General features: G+C 41.1%; 3 protein-coding genes and 2 non-coding genes across 5 annotated transcripts in view; 2 read left to right on the plus strand and 3 right to left on the minus strand.

Annotated features, from left to right (window-relative positions):
• Positions 1-237: 237 nt before the first annotated feature.
• LOC146573855 (inter-alpha-trypsin inhibitor heavy chain H3-like) lies at positions 238-20259 on the minus strand. The gene is made up of 22 exons (XM_085273285.1): positions 20102-20259; positions 19871-19900; positions 19596-19619; positions 19301-19455; positions 19043-19147; positions 18784-18946; positions 18263-18373; positions 18016-18144; positions 17799-17912; positions 17548-17716; positions 17321-17446; positions 17020-17201; positions 4222-4407; positions 3962-4101; positions 3629-3789; positions 3267-3293; positions 3101-3163; positions 2062-2175; positions 1667-1868; positions 1102-1274; positions 740-851; positions 238-618 (listed from the first exon to the last, which is right to left on the minus strand). Exons 1-22 carry the CDS (start codon positions 20213-20215, stop codon positions 480-482), a joined length of 2739 nt encoding a protein of 912 aa, XP_085129411.1. The 5' UTR covers positions 20216-20259; the 3' UTR covers positions 238-479.
• A 1306-nt stretch (positions 20260-21565) lies between these two features.
• On the minus strand, positions 21566-23024 carry mustn1b (musculoskeletal, embryonic nuclear protein 1b). The gene is made up of 3 exons (XM_085273298.1): positions 22868-23024; positions 22642-22765; positions 21566-21920 (listed from the first exon to the last, which is right to left on the minus strand). Exons 1-3 carry the CDS (start codon positions 22874-22876, stop codon positions 21805-21807), a joined length of 249 nt encoding a protein of 82 aa, XP_085129424.1. The 5' UTR covers positions 22877-23024; the 3' UTR covers positions 21566-21804.
• On the plus strand, positions 22390-22461 carry trnae-cuc (transfer RNA glutamic acid (anticodon CUC)). The gene has a single exon. It is a non-coding gene; the product is annotated as a tRNA-Glu (tRNA).
• A 1440-nt stretch (positions 23025-24464) lies between the features above and the next one.
• On the plus strand, positions 24465-24536 carry trnae-cuc (transfer RNA glutamic acid (anticodon CUC)). Its single transcript has one exon. It is a non-coding gene; the product is annotated as a tRNA-Glu (tRNA).
• A 38-nt stretch (positions 24537-24574) lies between these two features.
• The window catches only part of stimate (STIM activating enhance), a 33100-nt gene continuing 30235 nt past the window's right edge, over positions 24575-27439 (minus strand). The window contains exon 8 of the mRNA XM_085273297.1: positions 24575-26687. Coding sequence (XP_085129423.1) covers positions 26574-26687 — 114 coding nt within the window. The 3' untranslated portion in view covers positions 24575-26573. The remainder of the gene's footprint in view (positions 26688-27439) is intronic.

The following is a 27439-nucleotide window of genomic DNA, read 5'->3' on the forward strand; positions in this document are numbered from 1 at the left end:
CACATTTTCATTGCCCAGTTATAGCTCCTACTCTTACCAGTAGCTGAGATTACAGTTATAAAGAGAACTGATTTCATCTTATTGGTGCTGCCCTCAACAACAGTCCCAGTTTCTCATGTACCCCGTTGGGAAAATTAATTGTCCAGCCCTGTTTTGAAAGTGTCTAAGTTAAATACATTTTCCAGTAAATAGGAGGAAACACGAACAGTGTTTGAAACCATGAAAAAGGGACACATATTGACCAATCTTGAGCACATCTTTAATGACTGTTTTGCACATATTTTAATACAAGGAAACACTGAGACAGTCTCCAAGTACTTGACACTGTTGAGATTATTATGTATGCAGCACTATGAATGAAAGCTGTCTTGTGTTGGTTGCTGGTTATTGGTGCTGTAAGTGCCTGCGGATTTGAATATTTATTTAAAAGAATTGCATTTTGATGATTTCAGCAGCTGGTACGGCCGTGTGGCCTCTTCTTAACCAGATTTAAAAAGGCCGGAAACAATGTAGTCTCTCACATGTCCGTCAATGAGGCCAGTCCCATTATTGTGAATGAACCAGCACGGAACATTTTCCCCGTTCTTCACATCGTTCCTGAAATCCCTCTGCCAGCCTCTGTTGACAGAGAGAGATGTTTCATTTAGAAGATTCATACTGCGAGAGCACAAACACAGCAACAACACATTTAAAATTCATTTTGCATGCAAACACTTCCAGACTGAAGTCTTTAGTGTACCTGGTTACATTGAGCTCCTGTCCTTTCACATACATGGTGGCATCTGGTTTCTCTGGGACTTTTCCTGGACGCAAGTGTGCCACCTCATAGTTAATCCCATGATAGAACTGACCTGGAGGATGGTAAACCATTTAAATTATAAAAATATTTGAATTTGGACCCTTTCCAACACTGGTAATTGTAAATTATACCTAAATAATTTGAGTTTTGCTGTATTTGTTTTACTGATGCAAGAGATTAGTGGTCCTATATTGTTGTTAAATATTATTTATTAATAATTGCATTAACATAGAACATGGAAACATCTTCAAAATCATCAGTGATAAACCACAAATTTAGAGAAGAAATGTGTCATGTTGTACCTAGCAGGCCATGAACACCAGGGGACAGGAGGTGACTGTCCAGGGTGTAGAAACCCAAGTAGTCCCGGTGGTATGGGTGCTTCTTCCACACTTTGTGAAGCAAAATCACAAACTTAACTGAATCTCTTAGTGTTACAGTTAGGCTGCGATCCTTGGTCACAAGAAGATCCACACTGTAGGAGAAAGAATAAAAATCAATCATAAGAGCTTGAAAAGAAGGCAGTCTGACTTCTTTCAGTTTCATGGAAATGTTTCATCTCACATCTAAGAAACGTCTTTGATTCAAAAACCAAAAGGTGGAGAGTCCCAGGTATTTAAACCACAGTGAGGGTTGTGCCTTAGGAGGTGATCATTGGCTCATGATTAATCATGCAGAAAATCACATGAGCCAAAGTGTGAAAAAAAGCAGTGGATCATTACCACCAGACCTTTTGAGAGAAACCACTGTGAGACCTTGCCTCACCTGTCATGTGGCATACTCGTAAGACTCCCTGGATGATGGAGAAACTATGTAGACCTTTTTTTTTTTTTTTTTTGCTGTGACTTTAACAATGTAATCACTCACTTGGATCCTTTAATGGAGGCTGCGTCAGACCAAAGCAGTTTGACCCATTTGCCATCCTGGAACAGCGAGATGTCCTCAGTGCTCACCTCTAGCCTGACCCCAAGGGTCTGGTGGACAATGCCAAAACGCCAAAAATAGGTGTTTATTTTCCCATCAGGGGGAGTTTTCTTGTCTCCAATAATCTCACCATTCACCAAAATACCTGGAGACAGTGGGATCCAGTCAGTCACATGATATCTGGACTTTCTGGCACATATTGCATAACTCATGTATGAACTGAGGAAAAAAATATCAGTACAAGTTTTCGATCTATAAAATTATACATGAAGAAAAACAACGACGACACTAAGACTGCATTTCCTAAGTCTTAAGACAGCTGTGTACACGGGGCTGACCTGAATTTGAGTCTCTGACCAGGTTGAAAATGGTTCCTGGTTTGTCGTTGATGTTGAAACACAAAGCATCACCTCGGTCTGGTAGCTCTATCATGAAGTGAGGATCTCCATCCACTGCAGGGGCCCCAGAATAGTGTGACAGGAATAAATACATATTGCAGAAAAACACACAAGCAACATGAAGGTCATGACGTTCCACCCATGAAAAGTCCACACTCATGGGTGGAACCACGTCCATATACTTCATTTTAGTTCCAGCTACATAATCTTAAGTGTTGTTGTCAGTGTTTTGAAACACTGATACTGTTTTCAAAGAAAATCTGTCCATCACAGGCTCTATATTAAAGATGGAGATAGTTTCTGGATCCAAAAAGAGAAGCAAATATGGAGATGTCTTAAATCTGCTGTCATTCTTATGGCCAGCAGGGGGAGGCTTGTCAGGGTTTCAAAAAAAAAATTATATTTATCAATATCTTTGGGAAATGGCACACGGTTTCAGTGATCTATTTCCTGACTAATTTATAAACATGGGGTTCATTTTGTAAACTGTCCCCATTAGAATAAAAAGGAATTCAAAAGCAGCATATTAAGAAAGGACTACAAGTGAGCCTTTCCTTACTCAGAGCCAAAAAGATTGCTCTCCTTAATGTTTCATCTGCATCTATCCATTTTAACCAGAGTCTAAACATGTCTTTTCATTCAAAGAAATGGCATCTTTCTGGCATACTATTGAAAACATGCCAACAAAGCTAAAATTTAGATGAAGCCAAAATTAGTCATTATCTGAGAGCAATGAAGAGCATTTCCACACATCTTTGGACCAGTTAGTGCAGAAGGACTTGAAATAATAATTAGCAATAATTTAAAGTGGCACCAAATTTAAAGTGGAGCAGTCACCAAGTCCTATGTTTGTGAAAGATGCCATGGCATTTTATCTAGTTAACTGTGCCTCTTAATGCAGATCTGTAAATATCAGCAAAGTAAGACGTCATGGCTGGAGCACAATCTATCCTATCTGAACTGTATATGATGTACTTACCAAAATATGCGGGTGCTGGCTGGTAATGCCGTGGATACGACTGCGCAGGTATATAATTATATGCTTTGAACAGGGAGAATAAAATTCAAATCAACACGAATACAACAAATTGACTTTGTCCCATAAATCTTTTTTGTGATTTATCGTTACAAAAACAATCACTTACTCATTTTTTCAGCCTGCTGTCTTTGCTCTGTGAGAAAAAACAGACAGATAACAGTTTTAAACTGGAGCTCCAGCTTCTGCTTTTATACTTCACTAAAGGGGAATAATATGTGGAAAATGTAAACTCAGTCACCAGTTCTCTTCATGAATGAGCTGCAGCCATGCTTTGCTTTTGTGGTAAAGCTTGACTGCAGCCATTTCAAAGTGACACTTGACAAACACACACAACCACACACACACACACACAACCACACACGCACACACACACACACCTCTCCGATTCATCAGTCAATATAGTTTTTGTCTCTTTAAGAAAAGCCAGTCCAGTGTTTTACATTTTTAAACTCTGTTTTCTCCAGGTACCTTCAGTCAGCTTGTCAGCAATAAGAGGGCTGCTTGTCGAGTCTTCGGTTTCGGGCTTGGTAACAACCATGGATGTGAGAGGGGTGACAAAGCTGTACTGCAGGGACATATCCAGGGCCTTGGCTGTTGTGTTGGCTTTCTCATCTGGTGTACCGCTCTTGCTGCCAGAAGGAAAATATATGTATTACTACAGGGAAATCTATAAAAGAACATCAAATGATTAAAATGAGCGTCCTGGTAAAAGAACAAGTGTCATCAAAGACTATATATCATACCATATTTCTTATGAGAACAATGTGCCTTAGCAGCCAAACTGAACTGATTTAAACTGACCTCTTGTCCAGTAACTGCTGGATAGTGAGGTAGGCCCACAACCGCTCGGTAAAATCTCCAAAGATGTACTCCTCGTCTGGGTAAAAAACATCCCAGTCTGCGGCACTCACTTGACCCTGGACTCTGAAGTCTTCTTCGAGCTTCAGGAGAAACAAAAGATAAAATCCATATGAACCAGAGTAAAACAAATAAATATAGGCTATGTCTACTCAATGTCTCAATGTTTCTGCCATTTTTTGTGTTTTTCTTTTTTTCCTCACCCCCTGTCCAACCACTTCCACCAGGAAGTTGTCAAGGTCGTTGTCCATTAAATGACCAGCCACAACAATCTCTGTGCCATTAAACAAGTAGCTAAAGTGGCTGGTGGTCAGAGAATCCACTGCATTGTCAGGATAGTGCATGTCCACCTCTAAAAGTAGAGGGCTGGCCACTTCATCGTAGAAACCCTGAAATAAATACACACACTTTATCACATTTGCATGTTCCAATTTTCTATCGTAAACTCAGCATGAAATAGTGACGGCATGTAATTCATAGGAATATGGCATAACTGCAGTGCTTTAAATGAAAATCTAAGAAATCATGACAATGTCTGTCTGGCTCCTGAAATCAAACCCACAGAAGAGGGCCCTGAAAACTGAAGGGTTTGCCTCCCACTCTTCTTTTAAATAACCTGGGAACCACAAGTAAGAGAGCGAAGTGCTCTGTTCAGGTGCTACATTACTTTGTTTTGGTGGTCTTTAAGAGAAGGTGGGATCTGAGTATTTAACACCTTGTATATGAAGATTGAATTTGATTTGGGATGTAACAGGAAGCCAATAAAGAAAAGCCAGTATGGGAGAAATACTTACTGGCTTTTAGTCAGTACTCTCACTGCATCATTTTGGATCAACTGAAGGCTTTTAATGAGTTTTTTTAGAAGTTAGAAATGCATGAACTAGTTTTTCAACATCATTCTGAAACAGGATTTTTGTAATTTCAGAGATATTGCGAAGATGCAAGAAAACAGTCCTGCATATTTGTTGATTATGCACATTTAAGGACATATCTTGGTTAAAAACAACTATGGCTTTAGGGTTTTTTTTTTCTGCAGCCGAAGTAATTAGTGTGTATTATCTGGCTTCACTGATAGATAAAGCTGGATATCATCTGCATAGAAATGAAAATGAAATGTACACTATGCCTTCTTGTTTTACTGCCTAAGGGAACCATGTATAATATAAACAGAAATGGTCCGAGCACAGAACCCTGCGGAACTCCATAACGAATCTTTGTGAAGAGGATTCCCCATTTACATGAACAAATTAGAGTCTATTAGATAGAATTTATTTAAAACAGTTACACTGCAGTACATTTGACACCTAAAGCATACTCTAATCGCATCTTTTAAGAGCAAAAAACTCTTTTTCCAGGCTCAATGAAGAACTTCTAATTAGTGAGAAACCATGTTCTTCTCCTCTTGAGTAAGGTATGCATTTGTGAGTTATAATAGGGTGTGAGGTACTTCTGATTTGAGGCTATTTTCAGGGAAGCAGTCAGTGGCAGGTTTTGATTTGGGTGACTTGGGCTGTTGACCAGGGCGGTATCGTGGTTGGGACGGCATCATGGCATCTGCAAAAAAAAGTTGCTTGCACCCATCCTGCCTTGACATCATGCCAGCACATTTTGGAGATTGCATAGGCACATGTCTATTTGCGAGGAGTAAGGGTGCCCTCCATTTATGAGGTGCCTGCTCCTTGCTGCACAGGGAGGAGAGGGGTGGAATGGCAGAGTACTCTCTGGCTGGCTAATGCGGCACCTAAAACCAGCTTGCAAAATAAAACTAAATTGAAAACCAAACAAATCAGGGCTGTCAACGTTAACGCCCTCATCACGATTAACACATTTAAAATTTTTAACGCAATTAATCCATCTGGAGCGCAGAATGACTCAAAATCGCTGGCATGTCTCTGTCAACGCATTTCGGTAGTTTGTCCAAGTTTATGTTGTAGGGTTGGGTGTTGATACTGGAGTGCAAAATTACTGATGGAAGATGGAAAAGAAAAGTTCAAAGCCATCAGGTCCTCAGCTTAGAAAAAAAAGAGAAAAGAAGAGAGAAACGAGCAAAAGATACAGGCAAGCAGATGTGTCTTTGGATAATAGCAGGTATTATGTATGACATGTATCCTGAAACAAGATAGCATTCATTAGTAGGGATTGGGACAACTTCTGTTTACCTTTCTTAGCCACTTGGCTATGATCGTAAGCAGTAGGCAGACAGTAGACACTGATGTGGTTTATTGACTCTTTTGGACTGTTTTCAGCACAATATTAATTAGCCATTAATTGGAAGAGCTGTAATGTTGATTTATCTGCTATTCTCAATGCATGACGAATTATAATGACTGCTTGTTAGCCATTTGCATAGTCTCTCTCTCTCTCACTATATAAAATATTTATCTTGTTAATTTCAGTACGTTTCCATCATCAGTTTTCACAATAAGATATGTTAATGTATAATCCTTAATATGTTTTGTGTGTGTGTGTGTGTGTGTGTGTGTGTGTGTGTCAGGGGGTGGCAGAGGGAGTGTTTGCCCAGAGCACCAAACAGGCTAGGACTGCCCCAGGGAGCAGTGATGGTAATAATGCCATTAAAATGGTAAATGGTAAATGGCCTGTATTTATATAGCGCTTTACTAGTCCCTAAGGACCCCAAAGCGCTTTACATATCCAGTCATCCACCCATTCACACACACATTCACACACTGGTGATGGCAAGTAACGGTGTTACTTTTTTCAGCAATTAGTAATCTAACTAATTACTATTTCTGTCATTACAATGTCGTTACTGTTACTAAGAAGAAAATGCAGACGCCTTACTATTTTTCAACACACAGAAGAAGGCTGAAGCTACGGTGGCCCTGAGAGGCCAAATGGACTGCAACTTCAGAAAACACTTGCAAAAAGAAAAATGCTGCCAAAAGAAAAATGCTGCAATAAGAAAAATGCTGCAAAAAGAAAAACACTTGCAAAAAGAAAAACACTTGCAAAAAGAAAAATGCTGCAAAAAGAAAAACGCTGCAAAAAGAAAAATGCTGCAAAAAGAAAAACGCTGCAAAAAGAAAATCGCTGCAAAAAGAAAAATGCTGCAAAAAGAAAAACACTTGCAAAAAGAAAAATGCTGCAAAAAGAAAAACACTTGCAAAAAGAAAAATGCTGCAAAAAGAAAAACGCTGCAAAAAGAAAAATGCTGCAAAAAGAAAAACACTTGCAAAAAGAAAAACACTTGCAAAAAGAAAAATGCTGCAAAAAGAAAAACGATGCAAAAAGAAAAATGCTGCAAAAAGAAAAATGCTGCAAAAAAAAAATCGCTGCAAAAAGAAAAATGCTGCAAAAAGAAAAACGCTGCAAAAAGAAAATCGCTGTAAAAAGAAAAATGCTGCAAAAAGAAAAACACTGCAAAAAGAAAAACACCTGCAAAAGCACACAAGACACAACGGAAATGTTTCTGGGGAGACAATAACCCGACAGACCAGTTGCACGAACCAAAACATGCTAACAAGTGCACTGGGACTGGGAGACACTTCAAAGAAGTGGAAGCGGGGCGGCCAAAGAGTAAGCTTTTGTAGGTTTTGCTTATAATAACCAGTCCGCTGTAACTGTATGCCAGGCGTTTATTATCAGCCAACATGAACGTCCGTACACTCGTTTTTAGGAAGTACACATAACATCTAGAGAGAACCACAGCGACACCTGCTGAAACTCTCCGTAACGGCAGCAACAGGAGGCAGTATGGACAAACATAACATTGCTGTTATCTACAGCTTTCAAAAGTTAGTTCTGAATATTATGTCACTTATTTATGTGCAAATGTTTAATAATGAAGAACATTAAAACATTACTGTTGGCCACATGCCGGCAAAGTTATGTGACATTAGCGATGTTTGTACTTTTAGCGTTTACTTTGTTTTAAAGCCTATACTTTATACGCCGTTCGATAGTTGACCTTAATCTTACAGAGAATCTGACGATTTTGTGGATAATTAAAGTCAGTCATATATCCACAAACACAACAAGCTGAAAGTCAGTGAATGCTGCTCAGTTTGCGGTCCTGAATATCACGGCACAAGCAGGATTCACTACACTGTTAATGTTAGCTATGTTATATTGCTGCCTCTGTTCGGTGGTGTCGAGCCAAACGGACTTTAACGTGTGTTTGAACGAGCTGACGGTTTACTCGTTAAGCTGAAAGAAAGATGCTTTAATCACAGCAGTCACATATGTGTCCACTGTACCATCTGGGAACTCTTCTTGTTTAGCACTCGTAATAACACAAACACTAAATCCTCCTTCTCTTGTGCTGTTTTGTAGCAGTGTGTACACCTGAGACTGCCACCTGTCTGTCTGTCCTGCACTCTCTCTCTTTTTCTTTCTCTCTGATTGTGTAATAAAAATATGAACATGTGTTTATAAGTTACACTTGTGTTTGAATCCTGCAGCTTATCACACATTTGATTTCCATGTGACAACTGCAAGTGTCCAGAGTGAGGACAGACTGAAGGACCCACTGCTGCACATCATCTGTGAGGCTTTGCACCCCTGATGATCCACCAGGACAAATTCAGCACTGTGTGAGGAAGAGGAGGAGGAAGAGCCAGCAGCAGCTGACAGATGGAGAGAATAGACAGACTGTTCTATCTGTTCCCTGTTTGTGAAGAACTGCTAGGAAAGTTATAACTAATTGTCTGTCCTGAATCAGTCTTATTAGATAATGTTCAAATAATTTTATCATTCCAGTGTTTTCAGTGTGGGAGAAAGTACTCAGGGCCTTCAAGTTACACACTATGAAAGGCAGCAACAAGTTTAATATTCAGAAACCTAAAGTATGTATCAGCAGCAGAATGGATCTAAAAATAACTGTTTGTTTCAGTTCTATGAAGCTTTGAGTATTTTGGATCAGTAGCACTGCTGTGTTTGTTGCATCATATTGCTGTAATTGTTTATATGCTTTATATATTCTGAGGTAAGTTGATCTATACACACACACACACACATATATATATATATATATATATATATATATATATATATATATATATATATATATATATATATATATATATATATATATATATATATATAAACCAACACCCAGCACGCCCCTGCGGGCGGTTTATCCTTCAAGCTCGGGTCCTCTACCAGAGGCCTGGGAGCTTGAGGGTCCTGCGCAGTATCTTAGCTGTTCCCAGGACTGCGCTCTTCTGGACAGAGATCTCCGATGTTATTCCCGGGATCTGCTGGAGCCACTCGCCTAGCTTGGGAGTCACCGCACCTAGTGCTCCAATTACCACGGGGACCACCGTTACCTTCACCCTCCACATCCTCTCGAATTCTTCTCTGAGCCCTTGGTATTTCTCCAGCTTCTCGTGTTCCTTCTTCCTGATATTGCTGTCATTCGGAACCGCTACATCGATCACTACGGCCGTCTTCTTCTGTTTGTCTACCACCACTATGTCCGGTTGGTTAGCCACCACCATTTTGTCCGTCTGTATCTGGAAGTCCCACAGGATCTTAGCTCGGTCATTCTCCACCACCCTTGGGGGCATCTCCCATTTTGACCTCGGGACTTCCAGGTTATACTCGGCACAGATGTTCCTGTACACTATGCCGGCCACTTGGTTATGGCGTTCCATGTATGCCTTGCCTGCTAGCATCTTGCACCCTGCTGTTATGTGCTGGATTGTCTCTGGGGCATCTTTACACAGCCTGCACTTGGGGTCTTGCCTGGTGTGATAGACCCCAGCCTCTATGGATCTTGTACTCAGAGCTTGTTCTTGTGCTGCCATGATTAGTGCCTCTGTGCTGTCTTTCAGTCCAACTTTGTCCAGCCACTGGTAGGATTTCTGGATATCAGCCACTGTGGTGCTGACACTCACCAGTCCCCGGCCCCCTTCCTTCAGCTTAGCGTACAGCCTCAGGGTGCTGGACTTGGGGTGAAACCCTCCATGCATGGTAAGGAGCTTTCTTGTCTTTATGTCAGTGGCTTCTATCTCCTCCTTTGGCCAGCCTATTACCCCAGCAGGGTACCTGATCACGGGCAGGGCGTACGTGTTGATGGCCCAGATCTTGTTTTTACCGTTCAGCTGACTCCCCAGGACTTGCCTGACCCTCTGCAGGTACTTGGTGGTTGCAGCTTTTCTAGCGGCCTCTTCATGTTTCCCATTCGCCTGCGGGATCCCCAGGTACTTGTAACTGTCCTCTATGTCTGCAATGTTGCCTTCTGGTAGTTCAATCCCCTCAGTTCTGACTACCTTCCCTCTCTTTGTTACCATCCGACTACACTTCTCCAGTCCGAACGACATTCCAATGTCATTGCTGTATAGCCTGGTAGTGTGGATCAGTGAATCGATGTCTCGTTCACTCTTGGCATACAGCTTGATGTCATCCATGTACAGGAGGTGGCTGACAACTGCTCCGTTCCGTAGTCGGTATCCGTAGTCGGTATCCGTAGTCGGTATCCGTAGTCGGTATCCGTAGTCGGTATCCGTAGCCAGTCTTGTTAATGATCTCACTGAGGGGGTTCAGGCCTATGCAGAACAGCAGTGGGGACAGAGCATCTCCTTGGTAGATCCCGCACTTGATGGTGACTTGTGCTATGGGCTTGGAGTTGGCCTCTAGTGTTGTACGCCACATCCCCATTGAGTTCCTGATGAAGGCTCTTAGGGTCCCATTGATCTTGTACAATTCTAGGCATTCCAGTATCCAGCTGTGGGGCATTGAGTCATAGGCCTTCTTGTAATCAATCCAGGCAGTGCACAGGTTGGTCAGTCTGGTCTTGCAGTCTCGGCTGACTGTTCTGTCTACCAGTAGCTGGTGTTTTGCGCCTCTGGTATTCTTGCCAATTCCTTTCTGTGTCCCGCTCATGTATTGACCCATGTGCCTGTTCATCTTAGCCGATATGATGCCTGACAGGAGCTTCCATGTAGTACTGAGGCAGGTTATTGGTCGGTAGTTGGAGGGGACCGGTCCCTTCTTGGGGTCCTTGGGGATCAGGACCATCCGACCTTCGGTTAGCCATTCCGGGTGTCTCTCGTTAACTAGCAGCTGGTTCATTTGTGCTGCCAGACGCTCGTGGAGTGCAGTCAGCTTCTTTAGCCAATAGGCGTGAACCATGTCGGGCCCTGGTGCTGTCCAACTCTTCATACTGGAGACCCTTTCTTGGATATCTGCCACTGTGATGGTTACTGGACCCTGTTCAGGGAGGTCGCTGTGGTCTGCCCTCAGATCCACTAGCCACTGAGCATTGCCGTTATGGGTTGTGTCCTTCTCCCATATGCTCTTCCAGTATTGCTCCGTCTCCAGTCTCCAGTAGGGCTGAACGATTATGGAAAATAATCTAATTGCGATTTTTTGCCCCAATATTGCGATTGCGATGCGATATGCGATTATTTTTTAAGGTCTTTGTCTTCTGTATTATTAAACAAAGACAAGCAATACATCATATAGTATGGCCAATACTATATTACATTAATTTTAAACTGTTCTTTCCTGGAAGACAGACCTCTGTTATGATGACATGAGGTGATGCATGAATTGATGACTGACATTTTTATTTAACTTCTTCAATCACAACAGTATATTTGAACATACACAATAGTTAATTTTTAGCTTACAAACATCTGAGCATAAAGTGCTGACAAGGAACCCTGGTGTAAACATTAAAATGAAAGTCAGTACAATGTGCAGATTGCAGAAATATACATAAAAAAAATCAGTGGCTTTACCACACTCAGTTTTTCGACATCTGTGAACTACTAGACAGTCATTAAATTAAAAAATAATATTAAATAAATAAAACTAATAAATAAAAAATACACACATCTTACTGATCTCTGCAGTCAGTAACATTACACATAAAGTGCAAACATAATAGCAATTGTATAAACACACACACAAACACGCCTTTAAAATTTAAAGGCGTGAAATTGGACGGTCTAGCCTTCTGATTAGCTAATCAGAAGGCTAGTTCTGATTAGCGTCACCGCTGTCTCGGTGGAGTTTAATAAACTCGGCCGTCTGCTTCTTGCTATCTAAAATATAACAAGACACTGGTGTAAATTCTCGACTGTCTCATACTTCTGTTTAATAAGTTTTCTGTTTGATGTTTAGTCAGCTGTGTGAAAACCAAGGAGGAACCCACTCGGGGGATTAATAAAGTTTTATTTTATCTAATCTAATAACTTTAATCTCAGCCAAACCGATTTACTCACGAACAAACAAAACACTGAAAAAAGCCCAACAATAACATTTTTAGGTTGTCTAAGTGACTTATATATTACGTTTAACCCGAGCAGCGAAACTCCGCGGTGATCTGAAAATGATGTGCCGGGAGTTGTGCCGTTCTCGGCCGCATCAGTAACCCTCGAGCTCCCGGCTAGCTGTCGAGCTGGTGGGTAGCAGACGCCTCTGAAAACGTCGAAGCACTTTTGCAAATATGGGATATCTTGATAAACCGAGCAGATATTTGATGTTTACACAACTACTTTCTCGCCTGAAAATATGTTAAAAGTTTATTTTGTGACCCTGAAAGATTAGTATGAGTAATTTTAAAACTTAGTAGCGGCCGCCATTGCTGGAAACTGGAGTTTGGCTGGGCCGCGCTATGAATTCTGGGATATGGTAGTAATTTGGACAGCCTTCGGCGCGTCGCTGTGACGTAATCGGTCTACAAATGCGGCCTCAGGAGGATGCAGCCCATGAATTTGGACATGTCCAGAGTATAATCGCAGCCTTTGCGGTTAGAAAATTGCACTTGATCATGTCGCGATATTATCGCAAATGCGATATATCGTTCAGCCGTAGTCTCCAGCCTTGGTGGTGCTGTTCTCTTATTATTATTGTTCCCTTGCCACTGAGAGTACACCTTTGCTGGTTCTGTGGAGAACAGCTGGTTTATTTTCCTGCCTTCTATCTCTCTGGTGTACCTCCTCAAGCGGCTGGCCAAGGCTGTGAGTCTTTGCTTGGCAGTTTCCAAGGCCTCAGGTATGGACAGCTTGCTGTATTTCTTATGCACCTTCTTTGTCGCACCTTTCTGCAACTCCGTTAGTTGGCTAACCTCCCTCCGTGCTACTTTGATCTTGCCTTCTAGCCTCCTTCTCCATGGAGGGTACTGCCCCTTGTGGCTGTTCAACTTGTAGCCAAGCATCTCACTGATCACTGCTGCCGTATTGTAGATCAGCTTGTTAGTGTCGGTAATCGTGGTTGTAGGTATTGTCCGTAGTGCTGCATTAACATCATCTAGCAGACCTTCTGAGGGTACTTCACGTAATCTTGGTAACCGGCTACGGGGGATCCAGGTTTCAAGCTTGGCCATGATCCTATTTTTCAGGTCAGTTCCTCTCGCACTCAACAATCCTTCTCCTATCGCACTTGGGGCTATGTACCCAATCTCGGGTGGGGGTGATGATATCTCCCCCCTGACCTGGCGTCCTGACTCCTCCTTGCCGTAGCATTTGTGTTGTACCTCGTCAATCTCTAGCTGTGAGAGCAGTCCCTTCTTTCGAATGTTGGAACACTGAGCTACTAGTTGTTTCGCCGTCATTGTGGATGTTGGGTATCGAAGAATCCATAGGTCCCTCATCCTATTCATGTAGCCCCTTCCGCCGGGGTTACTTGCGTAGTAGCATTCCAACAACGCCCTGTTTTCGTCTCTTGCCCACCGATGCCTCCTTGTTCCAGTAGCCCACTTTTCGTCAGGGTGCCCTGGTTCCTCCGGGCGACGTCTGAGCCGGCATGCCTTCATATTTATCTGTCTCGCTCATGTCTCACATCAATCACATGACCAATTTAAGATCACATAGAAACAAGATGCTATATACCATATAGCATCTTATATAATGCTATATAAATTGTGTTGATAGGCCAAGTAAAACCAGAGCCAGGATTAAAAAAATTCATAAAAGTCATGATAAAATAAAATATATGTGGTGTTTTCTCCAGAATACTATCGTTGCGTTTACTGTCTAAGGACAGCGCTTGCAAGCACTCTCTGCTTATGATTCCCCCCCCCCCCCCCCCCACCTATTGGTGGAAAAATGTACCATGTCGACCAATAAAAAAACTGGTATGGTCACATAGCATTTGGTTCTTTAGGGAGAGGGGGATGTTTTAGGAGTGAAGGCGGTGAGAGAACGAAAGAGAGAGAGAGAGCTTTGAGATGTGAGAGATTTGTGATGTTTAGCGTGTCTGGAGTGTGTAGTTAGTGTGTCATGTAGTTAGTGTTTAGTGTTTAGTGTAGTCTCCAGGTGGAGTGATACATCTCCTGCTGTCATGCATTGATGTATCAGGCTTGTGAAGTGCTCCTTTATCTTATAGTGGATATGATTATTTTTTGGAGTGGCACAAATAATTTGTGCTGAAAAGAATGACACCAAACAAGGCAAGATAAATACAGTGGGGCAAAAAAGTATTTAGTCAGCCACCGATTGTGCAAGTTCCCCCGCCTAAAATGATGACAGAGGTCAGTAATTTGCACCAGAGGTACACTTCAACTGTGAGAGACAGAATGTGAAAAAAAAATCCATGAATCCACATGGTAGGATTTGTAAAGAATTTATTCGTAAATTAGGGTGGAAAATAAGTATTTGGTCACCTCAAACAAGGAAAATCTCTGGCTCTCACAGACCTGTAACGTCTTCTGTAAGAAGCTTTTCTGTCCCCCACTCGTTACCTGTATGAATGGCACCTGTTTGAACTCATCATCTGTATAAAAGACACCTGTCCACAGCCTCAAACAGTCAGACTCCAAAGAGCTTTCGAAGGACACCAGGAAAAGTATTGTAGACCTGCACCAGACTGGGAAGAGTGAATCTACAATAGGCAAGCAGCTTGGTGTGAAAAAATCAACTGTGGGAGCAATCATCAGAAAATGGAAGACATACAAGACCACTGATAATCTCCCTCGATCTGGGGCTCCACGCAAGATCTCATCCCGTGGGGTCAAACTGATCATGAGAACGGTGAGCAAAGATCCCAGAACCACACGGGGGGGACCTGGTGAATGACCTGCAGAGAGCTGGGACCAAAGTAACAAAGGTCACCATCAGTAACACGCTACAACGGCAGGGAATCAAATCCCGCAGTGCCAGACGTGTTCCGCTGCTGAAGCCAGTGCATGTCCAGGCCCGTCTGAAGTTTGCCAGAGAGCACATGGATGATACAGCAGAGGATTGGGAGAATGTCATGTGGTCAGATGAAACCAAAGTAGAACTTTTTGGTATAAACTCAACTTGTCGTGTTTGGAGGACGAAGAATACTGAGTTGCATCCCAAGAACACCATACCTACTGTGAAGCATGGGGGTGGAAACATCATGCTATGGGGCTGTTTTTCTGCCAAGGGGACAGGACGACTGATCCGTGTTAAGGACAGAATGAATGGGGCCATGTATCGTGAGATTTTGAGCCAAAACCTCCTTCCATCAGTGAGAACTTTGAAGATGAAACGAGGCTGGGTCTTCCAACATGACAATGATCCAAAACACACCGCCCGGGCAACAAAGGAGTGGCTCCGTAAGAAGCATTTGAAAGTCCTGGAGTGGCCTAGCCAGTCTCCAGACCTCAACCCCATAGAAAATCTGTGGCGGGAGTTGAAAGTCCGTGTTGCTCGGCGACAGCCCCAAAACATCACTGCTCTCGAGAAGATCTGCATGGAGGAATGGGCCAAAATACCAGCTACTGTGTGTGCAAACCTGGTAAAGACCTATAGTAAACGTTTGACCTCTGTTATTGCCAACAAAGGTTATGTTACAAAGTATTGAGTTGTATTTTTGTTATTGACCAAATACTTATTTTCCACCCTGATTTACGAATAAATTCTTTACAAATCCTACCATGTGGATTCTTGGATTTTTTTTTCACATTCTGTCTCTCACAGTTGAAGTGTACCTCTGGTGCAAATTACTGACCTCTGTCATCATTTTAGGCGGGGGAACTTGTACAATCGGTGGCTGACTAAATACTTTTTTGCCCCACTGTAGTTTTTAAAGGTGAACTGTAGAGGTAAAATAACAGCAATTATACTCTCGCCCCAAGGGGGTTAGACTTTTTTTTTTATTTACACAATAGTTACTTTTCCCAGTAATTAGTTACTTCTATAATATTGCAACTCAGTTACTAACTCAATTACTTTTTGAAGAAATAACTAGTAACTATAACTATTTACTTTTTGAAAGTAACTTGCCCAACACTGCAGGGGAGCCAGAGTATTCAGAGTCATATCCAGTGACAATCTATCAGATAATCAACCTCTGTGAGAGTTTAGGTAGCGGCTCTGCATTGTGTTGGCTAAGAGTCAGGCTTTCAAATGAATTCAAACTGTCTGTGTTGTTGTGGGCTGTTGTGGGCTGTATATATTATCTGAATGGGACAACTAAGGAGAGAGGGGGGTAGGGCAAAGTGCGCTGCAGGAGAGGAGAGGTGTTTGCGTAGATCTGTTTGTTTTCAGATGCAACACACTCAACCTTTTAATGAAGAAACAAATTCAAATATCACTCTGATAACACTGTTAGTGTTGTTATCAATATTATCAATATTTGGATCAGTCCACCCGACTCTAACTGGAAGACAATGGTCGCTGGTGTCTCTAGTTTCACGCATCTCAAAACAGTTGCCAATAACGAGAATATTTTCCTCACCACGTGAGGCAAAATAATTCACACTATGGTTGTTTGGTGAATGGGACAATATGGACTTCCTGCTTACTGTTACCCAGCTGGCCTGATTTATTGGCTACTCTGTACAAACCGCCCGGGGAGGCAGTTAACGATGGCTAAGCCCACATGGACTACAGGGCTCTGGCTAGCTGCAGGATTTTCAAGGGTCTGGAGCTGGGACTCCAACTCAGTGATTCTGGTTTCCAAAACTACAAACAGGCTGCATTTATTCTAATTATAATTTGCAGGTGATTTAGCAGAAAGTATGCTTGGATAAAGCACAAGAGGTTACACTGTGGAAGAAGTTATTATCTAAAGGTTTCTAAATAAGGGAGCTACACATATTAGTGTGGAAGAGGAACTCGCACCTGGAGCTGAGCAGCAGCATCTGAAGCTTCAAAGATTCTGCGGGCCAGGCCTTTGTTTTGTTTGCTCATCACATCCAGGAAGGAATAATCCACATCATTTCCAAATCCAAGGCAGTACAGAGACATGTTTCCCCCAATAGCTGTACGCATATTCTCCTGGATCTTGCCAGTGTTGCTCTCTCCTACAAATGCATGCATGCAAAACATAAAGAAAAAAATGCTAAATGCAATGTAATGTTAAATGTTAAATGCTGAACAAACATAATCTAGCCTACGGTATGTTTGCACTCTACATACTTACCCTCATTTGGCATTCCATCAGTCAGTAATATAATCATATCAGCACTTCTATCTGGTAGCCTCTCCATCTGTCTGTCTTTGACCAGCATGTTTACAGCAGTCAACACTGCATCATTAATATTGGTTGCTAAAAGAAAAACACAATTCATGTTTTAAAATGCATAAACTATTAATGTTTTTGTGGTGTTTGTTTTTTTGTTTTGTTTGCTTGGTTTTTGTATTTCTTACTTCCTCTGCTACGCATTCTTCTGATGTAATCCATGGCTTCAGTTATGTTTTCCTTTGTTGCTTTGGTAAGTGAATCCTTCCAGGTTTCAATAACAGAATCAAACAGGATGATGGCAAAGTGGTCGTCTTCATGGACTTGTTGAAGAATGGCCAGCATAGCTTCTCTTGTCTACAAAGAGTCAGAGGATGACGTGTGTCCACGTGAACTTTGACATATTAGAAGCACATCAGGGGTCAGAACAACTTCTTACCTGCTCCATCTTTCTTCCACTCATTGATCCACTTATATCAATTACAAAGACCACATTCTTTGGGAGTTTGGGTAATTCAGGAGCAAAGAAGTGCACAAAGTATCCATTTACAATCTGAAGAAGAGACAGATTCCAAAAAGTAATGAATTTTAAAACAATGGTGTAATAAATCACTTTTTCAATTTGATCTTATTCAGTACTTGAAGCTTTCACTGACCTGTATGTCCCCAAGGTTCTTCTCTCGCTTCACATCATAGCTGACAATAAAATCTCCATCAATAAGTGTTCCATCACAACCTGGACACTTCCTCTGCTGCTCCATGGTTGGTGAGAAGGAGATGTGTGCCTGAAAAGGGAATAATACATACACAATTATGATCCCAACTGAGATTCAACCATGCAATAAAGTGGGGTGCAGTAATTAGAAAGTTTATTATAGATGATCATCAATTGTATGAAGGTACCTTTCTGTCTGTGACAGTTTTCTCCACCAGAGGGAGCAGCTCATTTGAGAGGAAGGTTGCATGGGCATCAACATAAGAAATGCCCTGAGGCTCATAGATGTTTGTCACAATCTGTTTCCACAAAGGCAAACATGGAGACAAGAGATCATTTCTAATGTAAATCAGGAAATCACCCTATGGGGGTTAAAATGTCTTGATGCATGCTCAATCATCCAGGTAAGGAAATCCCAAAAAGTTGATTTGTGGACTCTGTTCATGTGGGTGTAACTGTTTTCAGTGCAAGAAACATTTTGTCACTCATCCAAGTCACTTCATCAGTCTCAGCTGACTGCATGTTTGTCCAACCTTATAAACAGTATCTGGCTGTAGTGCTTTCAGTGGGAGAAATGTTTTGTCAATCATCAAAATGTATCTTTGCGCAATAACAAAACGTTTCTCCCACTGAAAGCACTACAGCCAGATACAAAGAATACATTTTTTGGGACACCCTAAGTAGGGAATCTAATCAAACATGGATTCACCTGAAAGTCCTGAACCAGTGTTTTGGGTTTGACTCTGGTCAAAAGCTCATATCGGCCCAGTTTCCTCTGAAGGAGCTCCTCATATGTCAGGACAAAGGTCACGTTGCTTTCAGCTGCAATATTGACAGAGACTGAAAACTTCTCCATCTTTCTTCCAGAAGCCCTGGAAATAACAACAACAAAAATGTCGCAGAGATATCTGACAGCTTCTCCAGTGAATTTACACGATCTGTGTTTCTGGTTCATTTGGACGACTCACTTGACGAGTCCAGCAGTCTGTCCAGAGGAAACAGCCTTCTCGTACTGTTTCTTAGCTTTCTCCTTCTCCTTCACCTCTCCAACATACACCTGACCCTCAATTTCCCTGTGGATGTGAAAGATGGAGATAGACATGAGGGATGTTAAAGCACATAAATGGACACCAAGATAGTGAGAAATTCAGCTTTGGAGCACAGTTGTGAAATGAAGGACTGGCCTATAAAAACTGTCAGAATGATTAGAGAGGAAACAGACTAACATGCTGAAGTTTGTGATGAAAGCAGTCTTGGGCAGCTCCACTTCAAAAAAGATTTCCTGTGACGAGTTTGCTTTGTTGAACGCCTTGGAGGTCATGACAGTGTGGGCAAAACGAGAGGTCACAGTGCAGTCCACTGTCACACTGTGCACCTCCACCTGAGACAGAGAGACAGAAGAAAATGTAAGAAGATAAAAATGGGTTTCTCTCTATGAATCTGATTTTTTAATCTGAATTAAAACTATTATCTCTCATCACCATTATCATCACCAGGAATATGAATGGATACATTTCTTACCATTACTTCATTTGTACTTCTTTTCTGTAAGAACAAAGGGCGATGGATTCACATTAAAAAATAATAAGGCTGCACTAAGCTCTTAATTTCCACTGCATGTTTATGTAGTTATTGGTTTACCAGCAGATATATCTTTAAAAATAGTGTGATCTGTGTTATGTTGAAGTTGAGCTGTTATGACGCAGTATCAGAAACTGAATTCTAGCAGTGATTAAAAACTAATGAGATGTTTTCACTAATACAAAGAGACTATGTGTGAATAGTTTTCCAAGTACCTGCAGTGATCTGGCAGCTCCTCTTCTTTCCTGAAATACACACACAGGATATTACGGAGATTACACGAAGTAAGTTTTAAGAAAAAGCTTACAAAAAACTCAGACACAGTTGGTGTTTAAGGGTTTTGGGTTAAAAAAAATAAATCATAGAACTACTTTCTGAAGTCAGCGCTGTCAAAATCATGCCACAAAGTTATTTCAGTTTCATATCACAAAAGTGTTTGACGTTACCTGTATGGCTTCATCGTGCCTGGAGATGACCAGAGCTCCTGAGGCTGAGCTGCTCAGCCAGAGGCAGGCGCAGCCCCACAGCAGCAGCAGGCGAACACCCAACAGTCCAGACATGACCAAACTCTGACTGAACACTGGCTGACTTCAGTGCAGAGCAAAACTCTCAGTGTCCTGTGGGAGGGACACGTATCTGTGTGTTTTCCTATATTGGTCAGCTGCCCTGAGCTCAATGTCCAGGAGGCTGTGAGGTGGCTGTGAACCGCAAAGATAATATTTGCTAGTTTGTGGATGTTTGGGAGAGTGAATCCCATCGACACTTAATTAAAGACTTAGCAAAGTGACAATAAAATCGACACCAACTGTTTCAAGAAAGTAATCCGAAAAAGTTGATTCTGTTCATCTGGACGTAACGTTTTCAGTGGGAGAAACGTTTCATCACTCATTCAAGTGACTTCTTCAGTCACAGCTGACTGCAGGTTTGTCCAGCCATATAAACAGTACCTTTACACAATGACTCAAACGAGGCCACTAAATGAACAATGGGCTGTGAGGTCAGTTCCTTGATTATTAATATGCAAATTGTCATGACCATTGATCAACAAACACTTTTCAAAGACCATTGATCAAAGACTACAGATTAACGGGCAAGAGTACCATTCACAGAAAGCTGGAGAATGGCTGCAATCACAGCATTGTGAGATGGGGAAAGATGTCTCTAAATCCTTTAGGTTTCTTGGCTGCCGCCTGGAAACTCGAAACTTTATTTTTTACAGGCCTGAGGTCTGGAGACTGGCTAGGTCACTCCAAGATCTTCCACATCTCGTCTTCATTGTTTTGGCTGAAGGAAGGAGGTTCTTGTGTGGGACTTTACTTTACAGTCTTTTTATGCTCTTGGAATTAAAAAGTGAAGACCTGTCAGAAACTACAAGAGGCTTTTTATCATTTCTCATCATCAGCATTTATGTAAAGATGTGTTTGTCATTTAGCCCAGAAACATAAGTAGACATAATCTCCGCAGACAGTAAACTAGATTTTTGTCTGCTTATTTGTTGTGTTGCAATTTTGGCAAACAACTATTGATGTTGGCTCTTCTCTATTCCAGACCTAGCCAGATCTGGTAACTCATTTTGTGGCACTATGCTGACCAACCCCCACATTTCTATTTGTTCACTAGTTAGGGATCAGCGTTTAAAATACAACAAATGAACATTTATTTTTTTGATACTTAGGGAAGGCCTCTGAAAATCTAGAGATTTGTTAACACATAACTTTAAAAGAAAGAGCTTTACAGTCCTGTACAATAATAGAACATCAGGATTTATCACACATTTGTATTTTGGTGCAGATGTGCACATTTGCATTAAAAAACATTTGTTCGAAAGTGTTTGTTTTTTTTTTACTTTTACAATAATTGGATTACAATAAGCAGATTATAATATGTTGAAATAAAAGTCTTAAGGTTGCTTGTCACAGTGAGAGTTTATTTAGGAAAATGCTGAACACAAGTAAAAAAACAAAAAAAATTTTCACAATATATAATCATAGCAATGAACCACATTCATCTGTCTTCAATTAATCTTTCTTACATTTTTCATTAAAGCAGGAAGAAGCACACACTTAAAAGTCTCTGAGTCTGAAGCACAAAGCCAACAGTGTGCATGTTCATCCTGTGCTATTTGTTTGGTTTCAGGTTGCAGTGTGCTTCACTTGCTGAACACACTGGCTCCAGGAGCTTTGGCAGATGTGGGCTGGTCAAGCACGGTCTCCTTTCCTGTCCTCACACCACTGAACACAGATGGAGCAACTTTGCCCGCGCGTTCTGATCACAGAACGAGACAGAGACACAAGACACGTGTCAGAAAAACACTCTCTATTTGTGGCACTTCCTCGATTCATAGTTGAGAATTTGACATTCAAATTTTTAATCAGGCACTTCTTAGTACCAGGCACCAACCCCAAAGGAATACTAATCATTCAACGTCATGTCCAAGTAAGCTGCTATTAAAACTATATCAGACTATGAGGTGTTTGGAGTGTGGACATCTAGTACACTTATATGGATGTGTATGTGTGCAATGTTCGTGAGATAGTGCTGTCGTAGGACTTTTTTTCTGTATTTACTTCTTCATAGAGTCCAATGTCAATGTTTGAAGAAGCTATAAAATGTCCCTCCACTCACTCCGACAGAAACCATTGGTGATTTATTATCAAGAAAACTACACGAAACACGGGGAACTCATCGTCGGTGTGTCCTTTAAAAGTGATACATGTTTTCGTAGTTTCAGCTCTCCCTGGTGGTCTAGTGGTTAGGATTCGGCGCTCTCACCGCCGCGGCCCGGGTTCGATTCCCGGTCAGGGAACTCGTTTTTTTTTTCCCTCTCTCTCTCTTTTAAACAATCGGACACGAATACAACACAAAGTCAACTAGTCTGTTTTTACGAGATATACATAGTCATGTTTACGGTCTATGCGCCCATGAGTTCATACTTGTTATTCCAGGAAGACATAATGCCTTTGCAGACAGCAAAGACTTTACTCACCACACTCCACCATGACCTCATAGGTCTTACTCTTAACCTCGCCCTTCAGTCCCAGTTTACTGCGGGCTCCTTTGAGGTCCTCTTCCTTCATCGGTGGGCGCTTCTTCTTTTTTACCTCGCCTGGCTACAGTAAAGAAAATAAGGGCAAATAAAACGTATGTGACTCTCTGGTAAAGCGTGGATTCATTGTGTATTCATTTGCTGTATGTGAGGTGATGTAACGTACCTGTGACATGGCTGTTAGAGTTGGTGCTCTGATCCCGCAGACAGTGTAATTGATTTGTTGGTTGTTATTCTGTTGTGTGTGTGTGTCTGTCCCCCAGACATTATATATAGTCCTGTGTCAGCCTGCAGTGAGTCAGTCAGCCCCCCCCTGCCATCGGTTCCACTGCCTGTTGTCACAGTGTATTATTAGGTGTGATGTGAAGGATAGTACAGCTGGAATGGGGTTAACGATAAGCTTACAGGCCAACAGCTGACAATTTCAAGACACAACAGGAGTGGCAGAAGGCTACACCTCCTCCTCCGGTTAACCCTGCACTCACATCCTCTTTTGAAAATGTCTCTGTAGAGCTTTGCACTTTGGACTACATTAAACTAGTGATCACCACCCAGCAGTACCGCCTTGTAGAGCCAGTTCTTGGGAATCTGCTTACTCAGTTCAATAACTTGATTTAGGCAAGAGGATGTTTCTTGTTGGGATGTCATAAAAAGCATTTTCAGCCAGTTAACCATCAAAATAAGGGCTGGACCAGTAAGAGCCGCCCAAATGTCAATCTGGACCAGTTGTGTTTTCAGTACGCATTCTCTGCCAAATCTGTTCGTATGGACCATTAGGACTTAATATCATGTTACTTTATGCACTCGATCCGGATTGTTTTAAATGCGTTTACACTTTTCTTTTTAGCCTGGAACAAGTAAGCAAACAGTTTAGGCAATATTACTCATTAGACTTGGCATCAGTGTTTAAATTCAAGGTGTGAGCTGTGGGATCATGGAAACACCGACTCATCACTGTTTTAACTCAGTGACACACAGTAAGACTCGTTACTGTTTGTATGTGATTGTTACCCACTTAGAGCAGTCAAAGCAGTTATAGGACTTTTAGCCATCATTTGGATTACCCGTTTGTGCAGATGATGATTATGATGATTATTAAGACTTTTCCCAGTGCGATGTTTAGAGCATCTCATTACGCATGTATGTTTATGCTGGCCCGTTAAATATATCCTTCACCCTTAAACAACTGGCTTGGAGCTCCATCATCAGCATTTAAAACCACAACACTTAAAATATCAAACGCAACAAATTATATGTTTTTGAGCAGAACATGGTACTTACAGTAAAAGTAATAAATAGACAAAAAGTCTTAGACAAAGAGACAAAAGGTGCCTTTTAAATTAAGCTGTTGATCCAACATGTCGTGAACTGTAAAGAGCCCCTAAGAATGGCTCCTGGTGCTTAATTACTGCATGTGTATTTGCTGAAAGCAGATCTATTTCTGGGAACACAATCATTACCGGTCGACTCTGATAAGGAAAGCGTTACCCCTAGTGGTAAACAGCAAGCAATCCCCACAATTAAAGAGATGCTGAAATCATCACCGTGTTGTAATTTTGTTGTTTAAACATGGCTTTAAAAAAACAAAACAAAACAAATGCAGATATCAATGAATATCTTTGAATCTCACTTTTATAAAATAAATACAAAGTTTAAAAGTCAAGGTATGAAAAACAGTTTTGGGATGAACATCATCCCCCTTTGTTTTTTTTAACATAAATGCGTTTACACATTTTATGACGTCACACCGTGGTCCCTTTCAATCCCTGGTGGTCTAGTGGTTAGGATTCGGCGCTCTCACCGCCGCGGCCCGGGTTCGATTCCCGGTCAGGGAACACCTTTTCTCTGCCACAACAGAAAGGTAATCCACTACTTTCATTCTGTATCATACCGTTTATTTGGAAAGCATTTATATGATAACTTATTTCCATCAGATGTTGTTCATGAAGTAGATTAAGCTCTGCAAAATACTAAAGCCCTCTTTGTCCTAGTTCAGCTGACAGTTACCATGACTTCTGCACTGTCCCGTACTTTCCCCTTTTTAAAAACGCACAGTCTTTCCTTCTTTACCAACATGCCAAAAACATCAGAATGAAATCATCAGCAGCACCGTAATCATTGTAGTTTAAGTCACGCCTTTTACTTTAAACAGGACCAGCAGTCACACATATATTCAGGACATGCCAGTTTATATACACACACTTGTGTGTGTGTGTTAAATCACACACACAAGCACACCCTTTCTCTCAGCTGCCTGGTCTGCACTTACTGTTTACAGTTTAGAGGTCTATGTACGTCACATTCTTAAGATTAGAGCCTGCTGGATGGTGCTTCATGCCTGAGGGGTGTACTGCAAAGTGAGATTAGTGGTTTAGAAAACTATGTTGAGCTTAAACTCAGAGTTTTGTGTCACTAATGTGACTCCATTACTGGACAGGAGCAGGTTATGTTCTGAGTTTCAGTTTAAAAATTAGCAGAAGTCTCACATTTTCACTTACAGCATGTGTTAAGCGCAATGTAGATTCTATGCTAGGGGAATGTATTTCATTTGTGCAAGTTGTTAAGCTGTATCTTAATAAACCACTGAATGAAGTTCCACATTTTTACTGGAATGTGCATGTACTAATAAGATGATACTAACACAAAGAAAGCCTGGCTGTGTTAAAACTGTCTTCGTAGTATACCCCTCTGGAGATCTCGAGCTCTGCTTAAAACAGTCAAAGAAAACAAAACCGAATCAAAACCAAAAATAAAAAGACTGCTGGTAATTTAACTCAGGCACATTGTTGGAACTACAAAACAAAAACACAACAATAACAAAGGAAAAAAACAAAACAAAAAAACCCCACACATTAGAACGGGGAAAGGCAAAAGCTGAGAAAAATGGGAAATTGTGCAAGAACCTGTTCCCATATTTACTGAAAAAACACTTTTGGGATGAGCATACTCACCTTTTTTGGCCCGAAAGTAAAACACTCAAAACTTAAAAAAAAAAAAAAAAAAAAGTACATTCAAGGACTAAAACATACAGTCAGAGCACATCAGTAAAAGAGTCAGACATGTTGCAGTCGTTTGCTTACAGAAAAAACAGTGGCTGAGCTGACATTAGAAGGATGCTGCAGTGCAGCGCTTGCAGTCTTACAGGTTCAACAGTTCAAAAGAGACTTCAGATGTCTTTGTTAAAAGAAATGGAAGATTGCTGCAAGGATTAATGTGCTCCATTCGACTAATGTAACATCACGTACAAGATATACGGTAGAGTCAATACAGTGATTCAAAACCTGACATAATGCTCCTGTTAAAGTTAAAGGGTGTGCAATTGTACACACCGTCACAGACACACGTATAACACGGGCCATGGTGGGGCATCTACATGTGACGACAACAGGACAGATGTTAACGTGGAATGAACACAAGGAATACATCTTTTTTTTGTTTGTTTGCTCATTTTTGTTTGTTTGTTTTGGGGGGAGGAGGGTGCACTTCGGAAGGATATCAAATGTAACCCAGTACATCATATTTGGCTCTGCTGGAGCCAGTTCAGTTTTCCTATTACATTAAGGATTTAACAGTAACTTCACTCATTGTTTTTCCCAGTGTCCTGAAACACAACACTCACATCATGAGAGCCATGTTTAAAATAAACAATGATAAAAAAAAAAAAAAAAAAAACAAAGGAAAGAAAAATGGTCGACTGCTAAAAAAAAGTTCATATAGCTGTCCTCCAGGAGCCAATGGTAAAGGAGCTTCAGATACAGTGTATTATTTTGTAATTGAAGGTCACTGATTGAAGGCAATATCACACAATCTGTAGGGGAACGGGGAAATGTACGCAGACTTTTTGATCCTAACAGTAAAGCTAGGCACGCAGGTCAGACAGGGATCCCCATGCGAAGCTTCTTCTTTTTCACCATCTTCACACCAGTGAGTCGACGGACATCGTCTTCATCAGACTCATCCATTTCGTCATCTGCAGAGAAAAGGATCTGAGGAAAATGAAGGAGAGACAGAGATATATCAAACCTCAAAGGTTAGACGAGGTTAACGGTTACATTTAAAAAACAAACAAACAAACAAACAAACAAACAAACAAACAAACAAAAACAAGAAGAAAAAAAAAAGATCCACGATGACTGCCATCATCATTATCATGTTGACTCCCAGGTGCACTGTTTACTCTAAAGTGCTTGATCACACAATGGGGATAAACACAGAAATATTTCTTTTTATATTTGCCCTCCAGATGTTTTAGAGCCCGTTCCCATAAAAGCACAATCATATTCCAATCTAGCCTCACAACCTCATTGCTGATGTAGCTTTTTTTGTTTTTAACCTTGCTCAAAAAATACATGAAAAGAAAGTCTGTGGGGGGGGGGGCAGAGTAAAGCACATAAACCTAACAAAGAAGACCTCCCACATAAAACTCGAGCTCCCAAATGAGCATAATACGAAAGCATGATAGCATAATTTTATATTGTCTAATATTCTCACTAAGAAAAAAAAAAAAAAAAAAAAAAACAGTGGGAATGACTGTTTTATTTTACAAACTAACAAAATCTAAAGTAATAGCACAACTTAATACATGAAAAGATCACAAGCCAGCGAGGAGTCGAATTAAAGTTTCACTTAACAACTGTTTAAAAAGCCAATACATGTCTGCATCATTTCATAATCAACCCCTGCTAATTTTGTATTTTAACATGTGGAAAAAGAAACAAAAAAAAGAAAGACTTTACTG

The sequence above is a fragment of the Mchenga conophoros genome, linkage group LG5, assembly GCF_057382185.1.
Source record: "Mchenga conophoros isolate Kocher_MC1m ecotype Shallow Benthic linkage group LG5, M_conophoros_male_GT1.1, whole genome shotgun sequence".
Lineage (NCBI taxonomy): Eukaryota > Metazoa > Chordata > Actinopteri > Cichliformes > Cichlidae > Mchenga > Mchenga conophoros.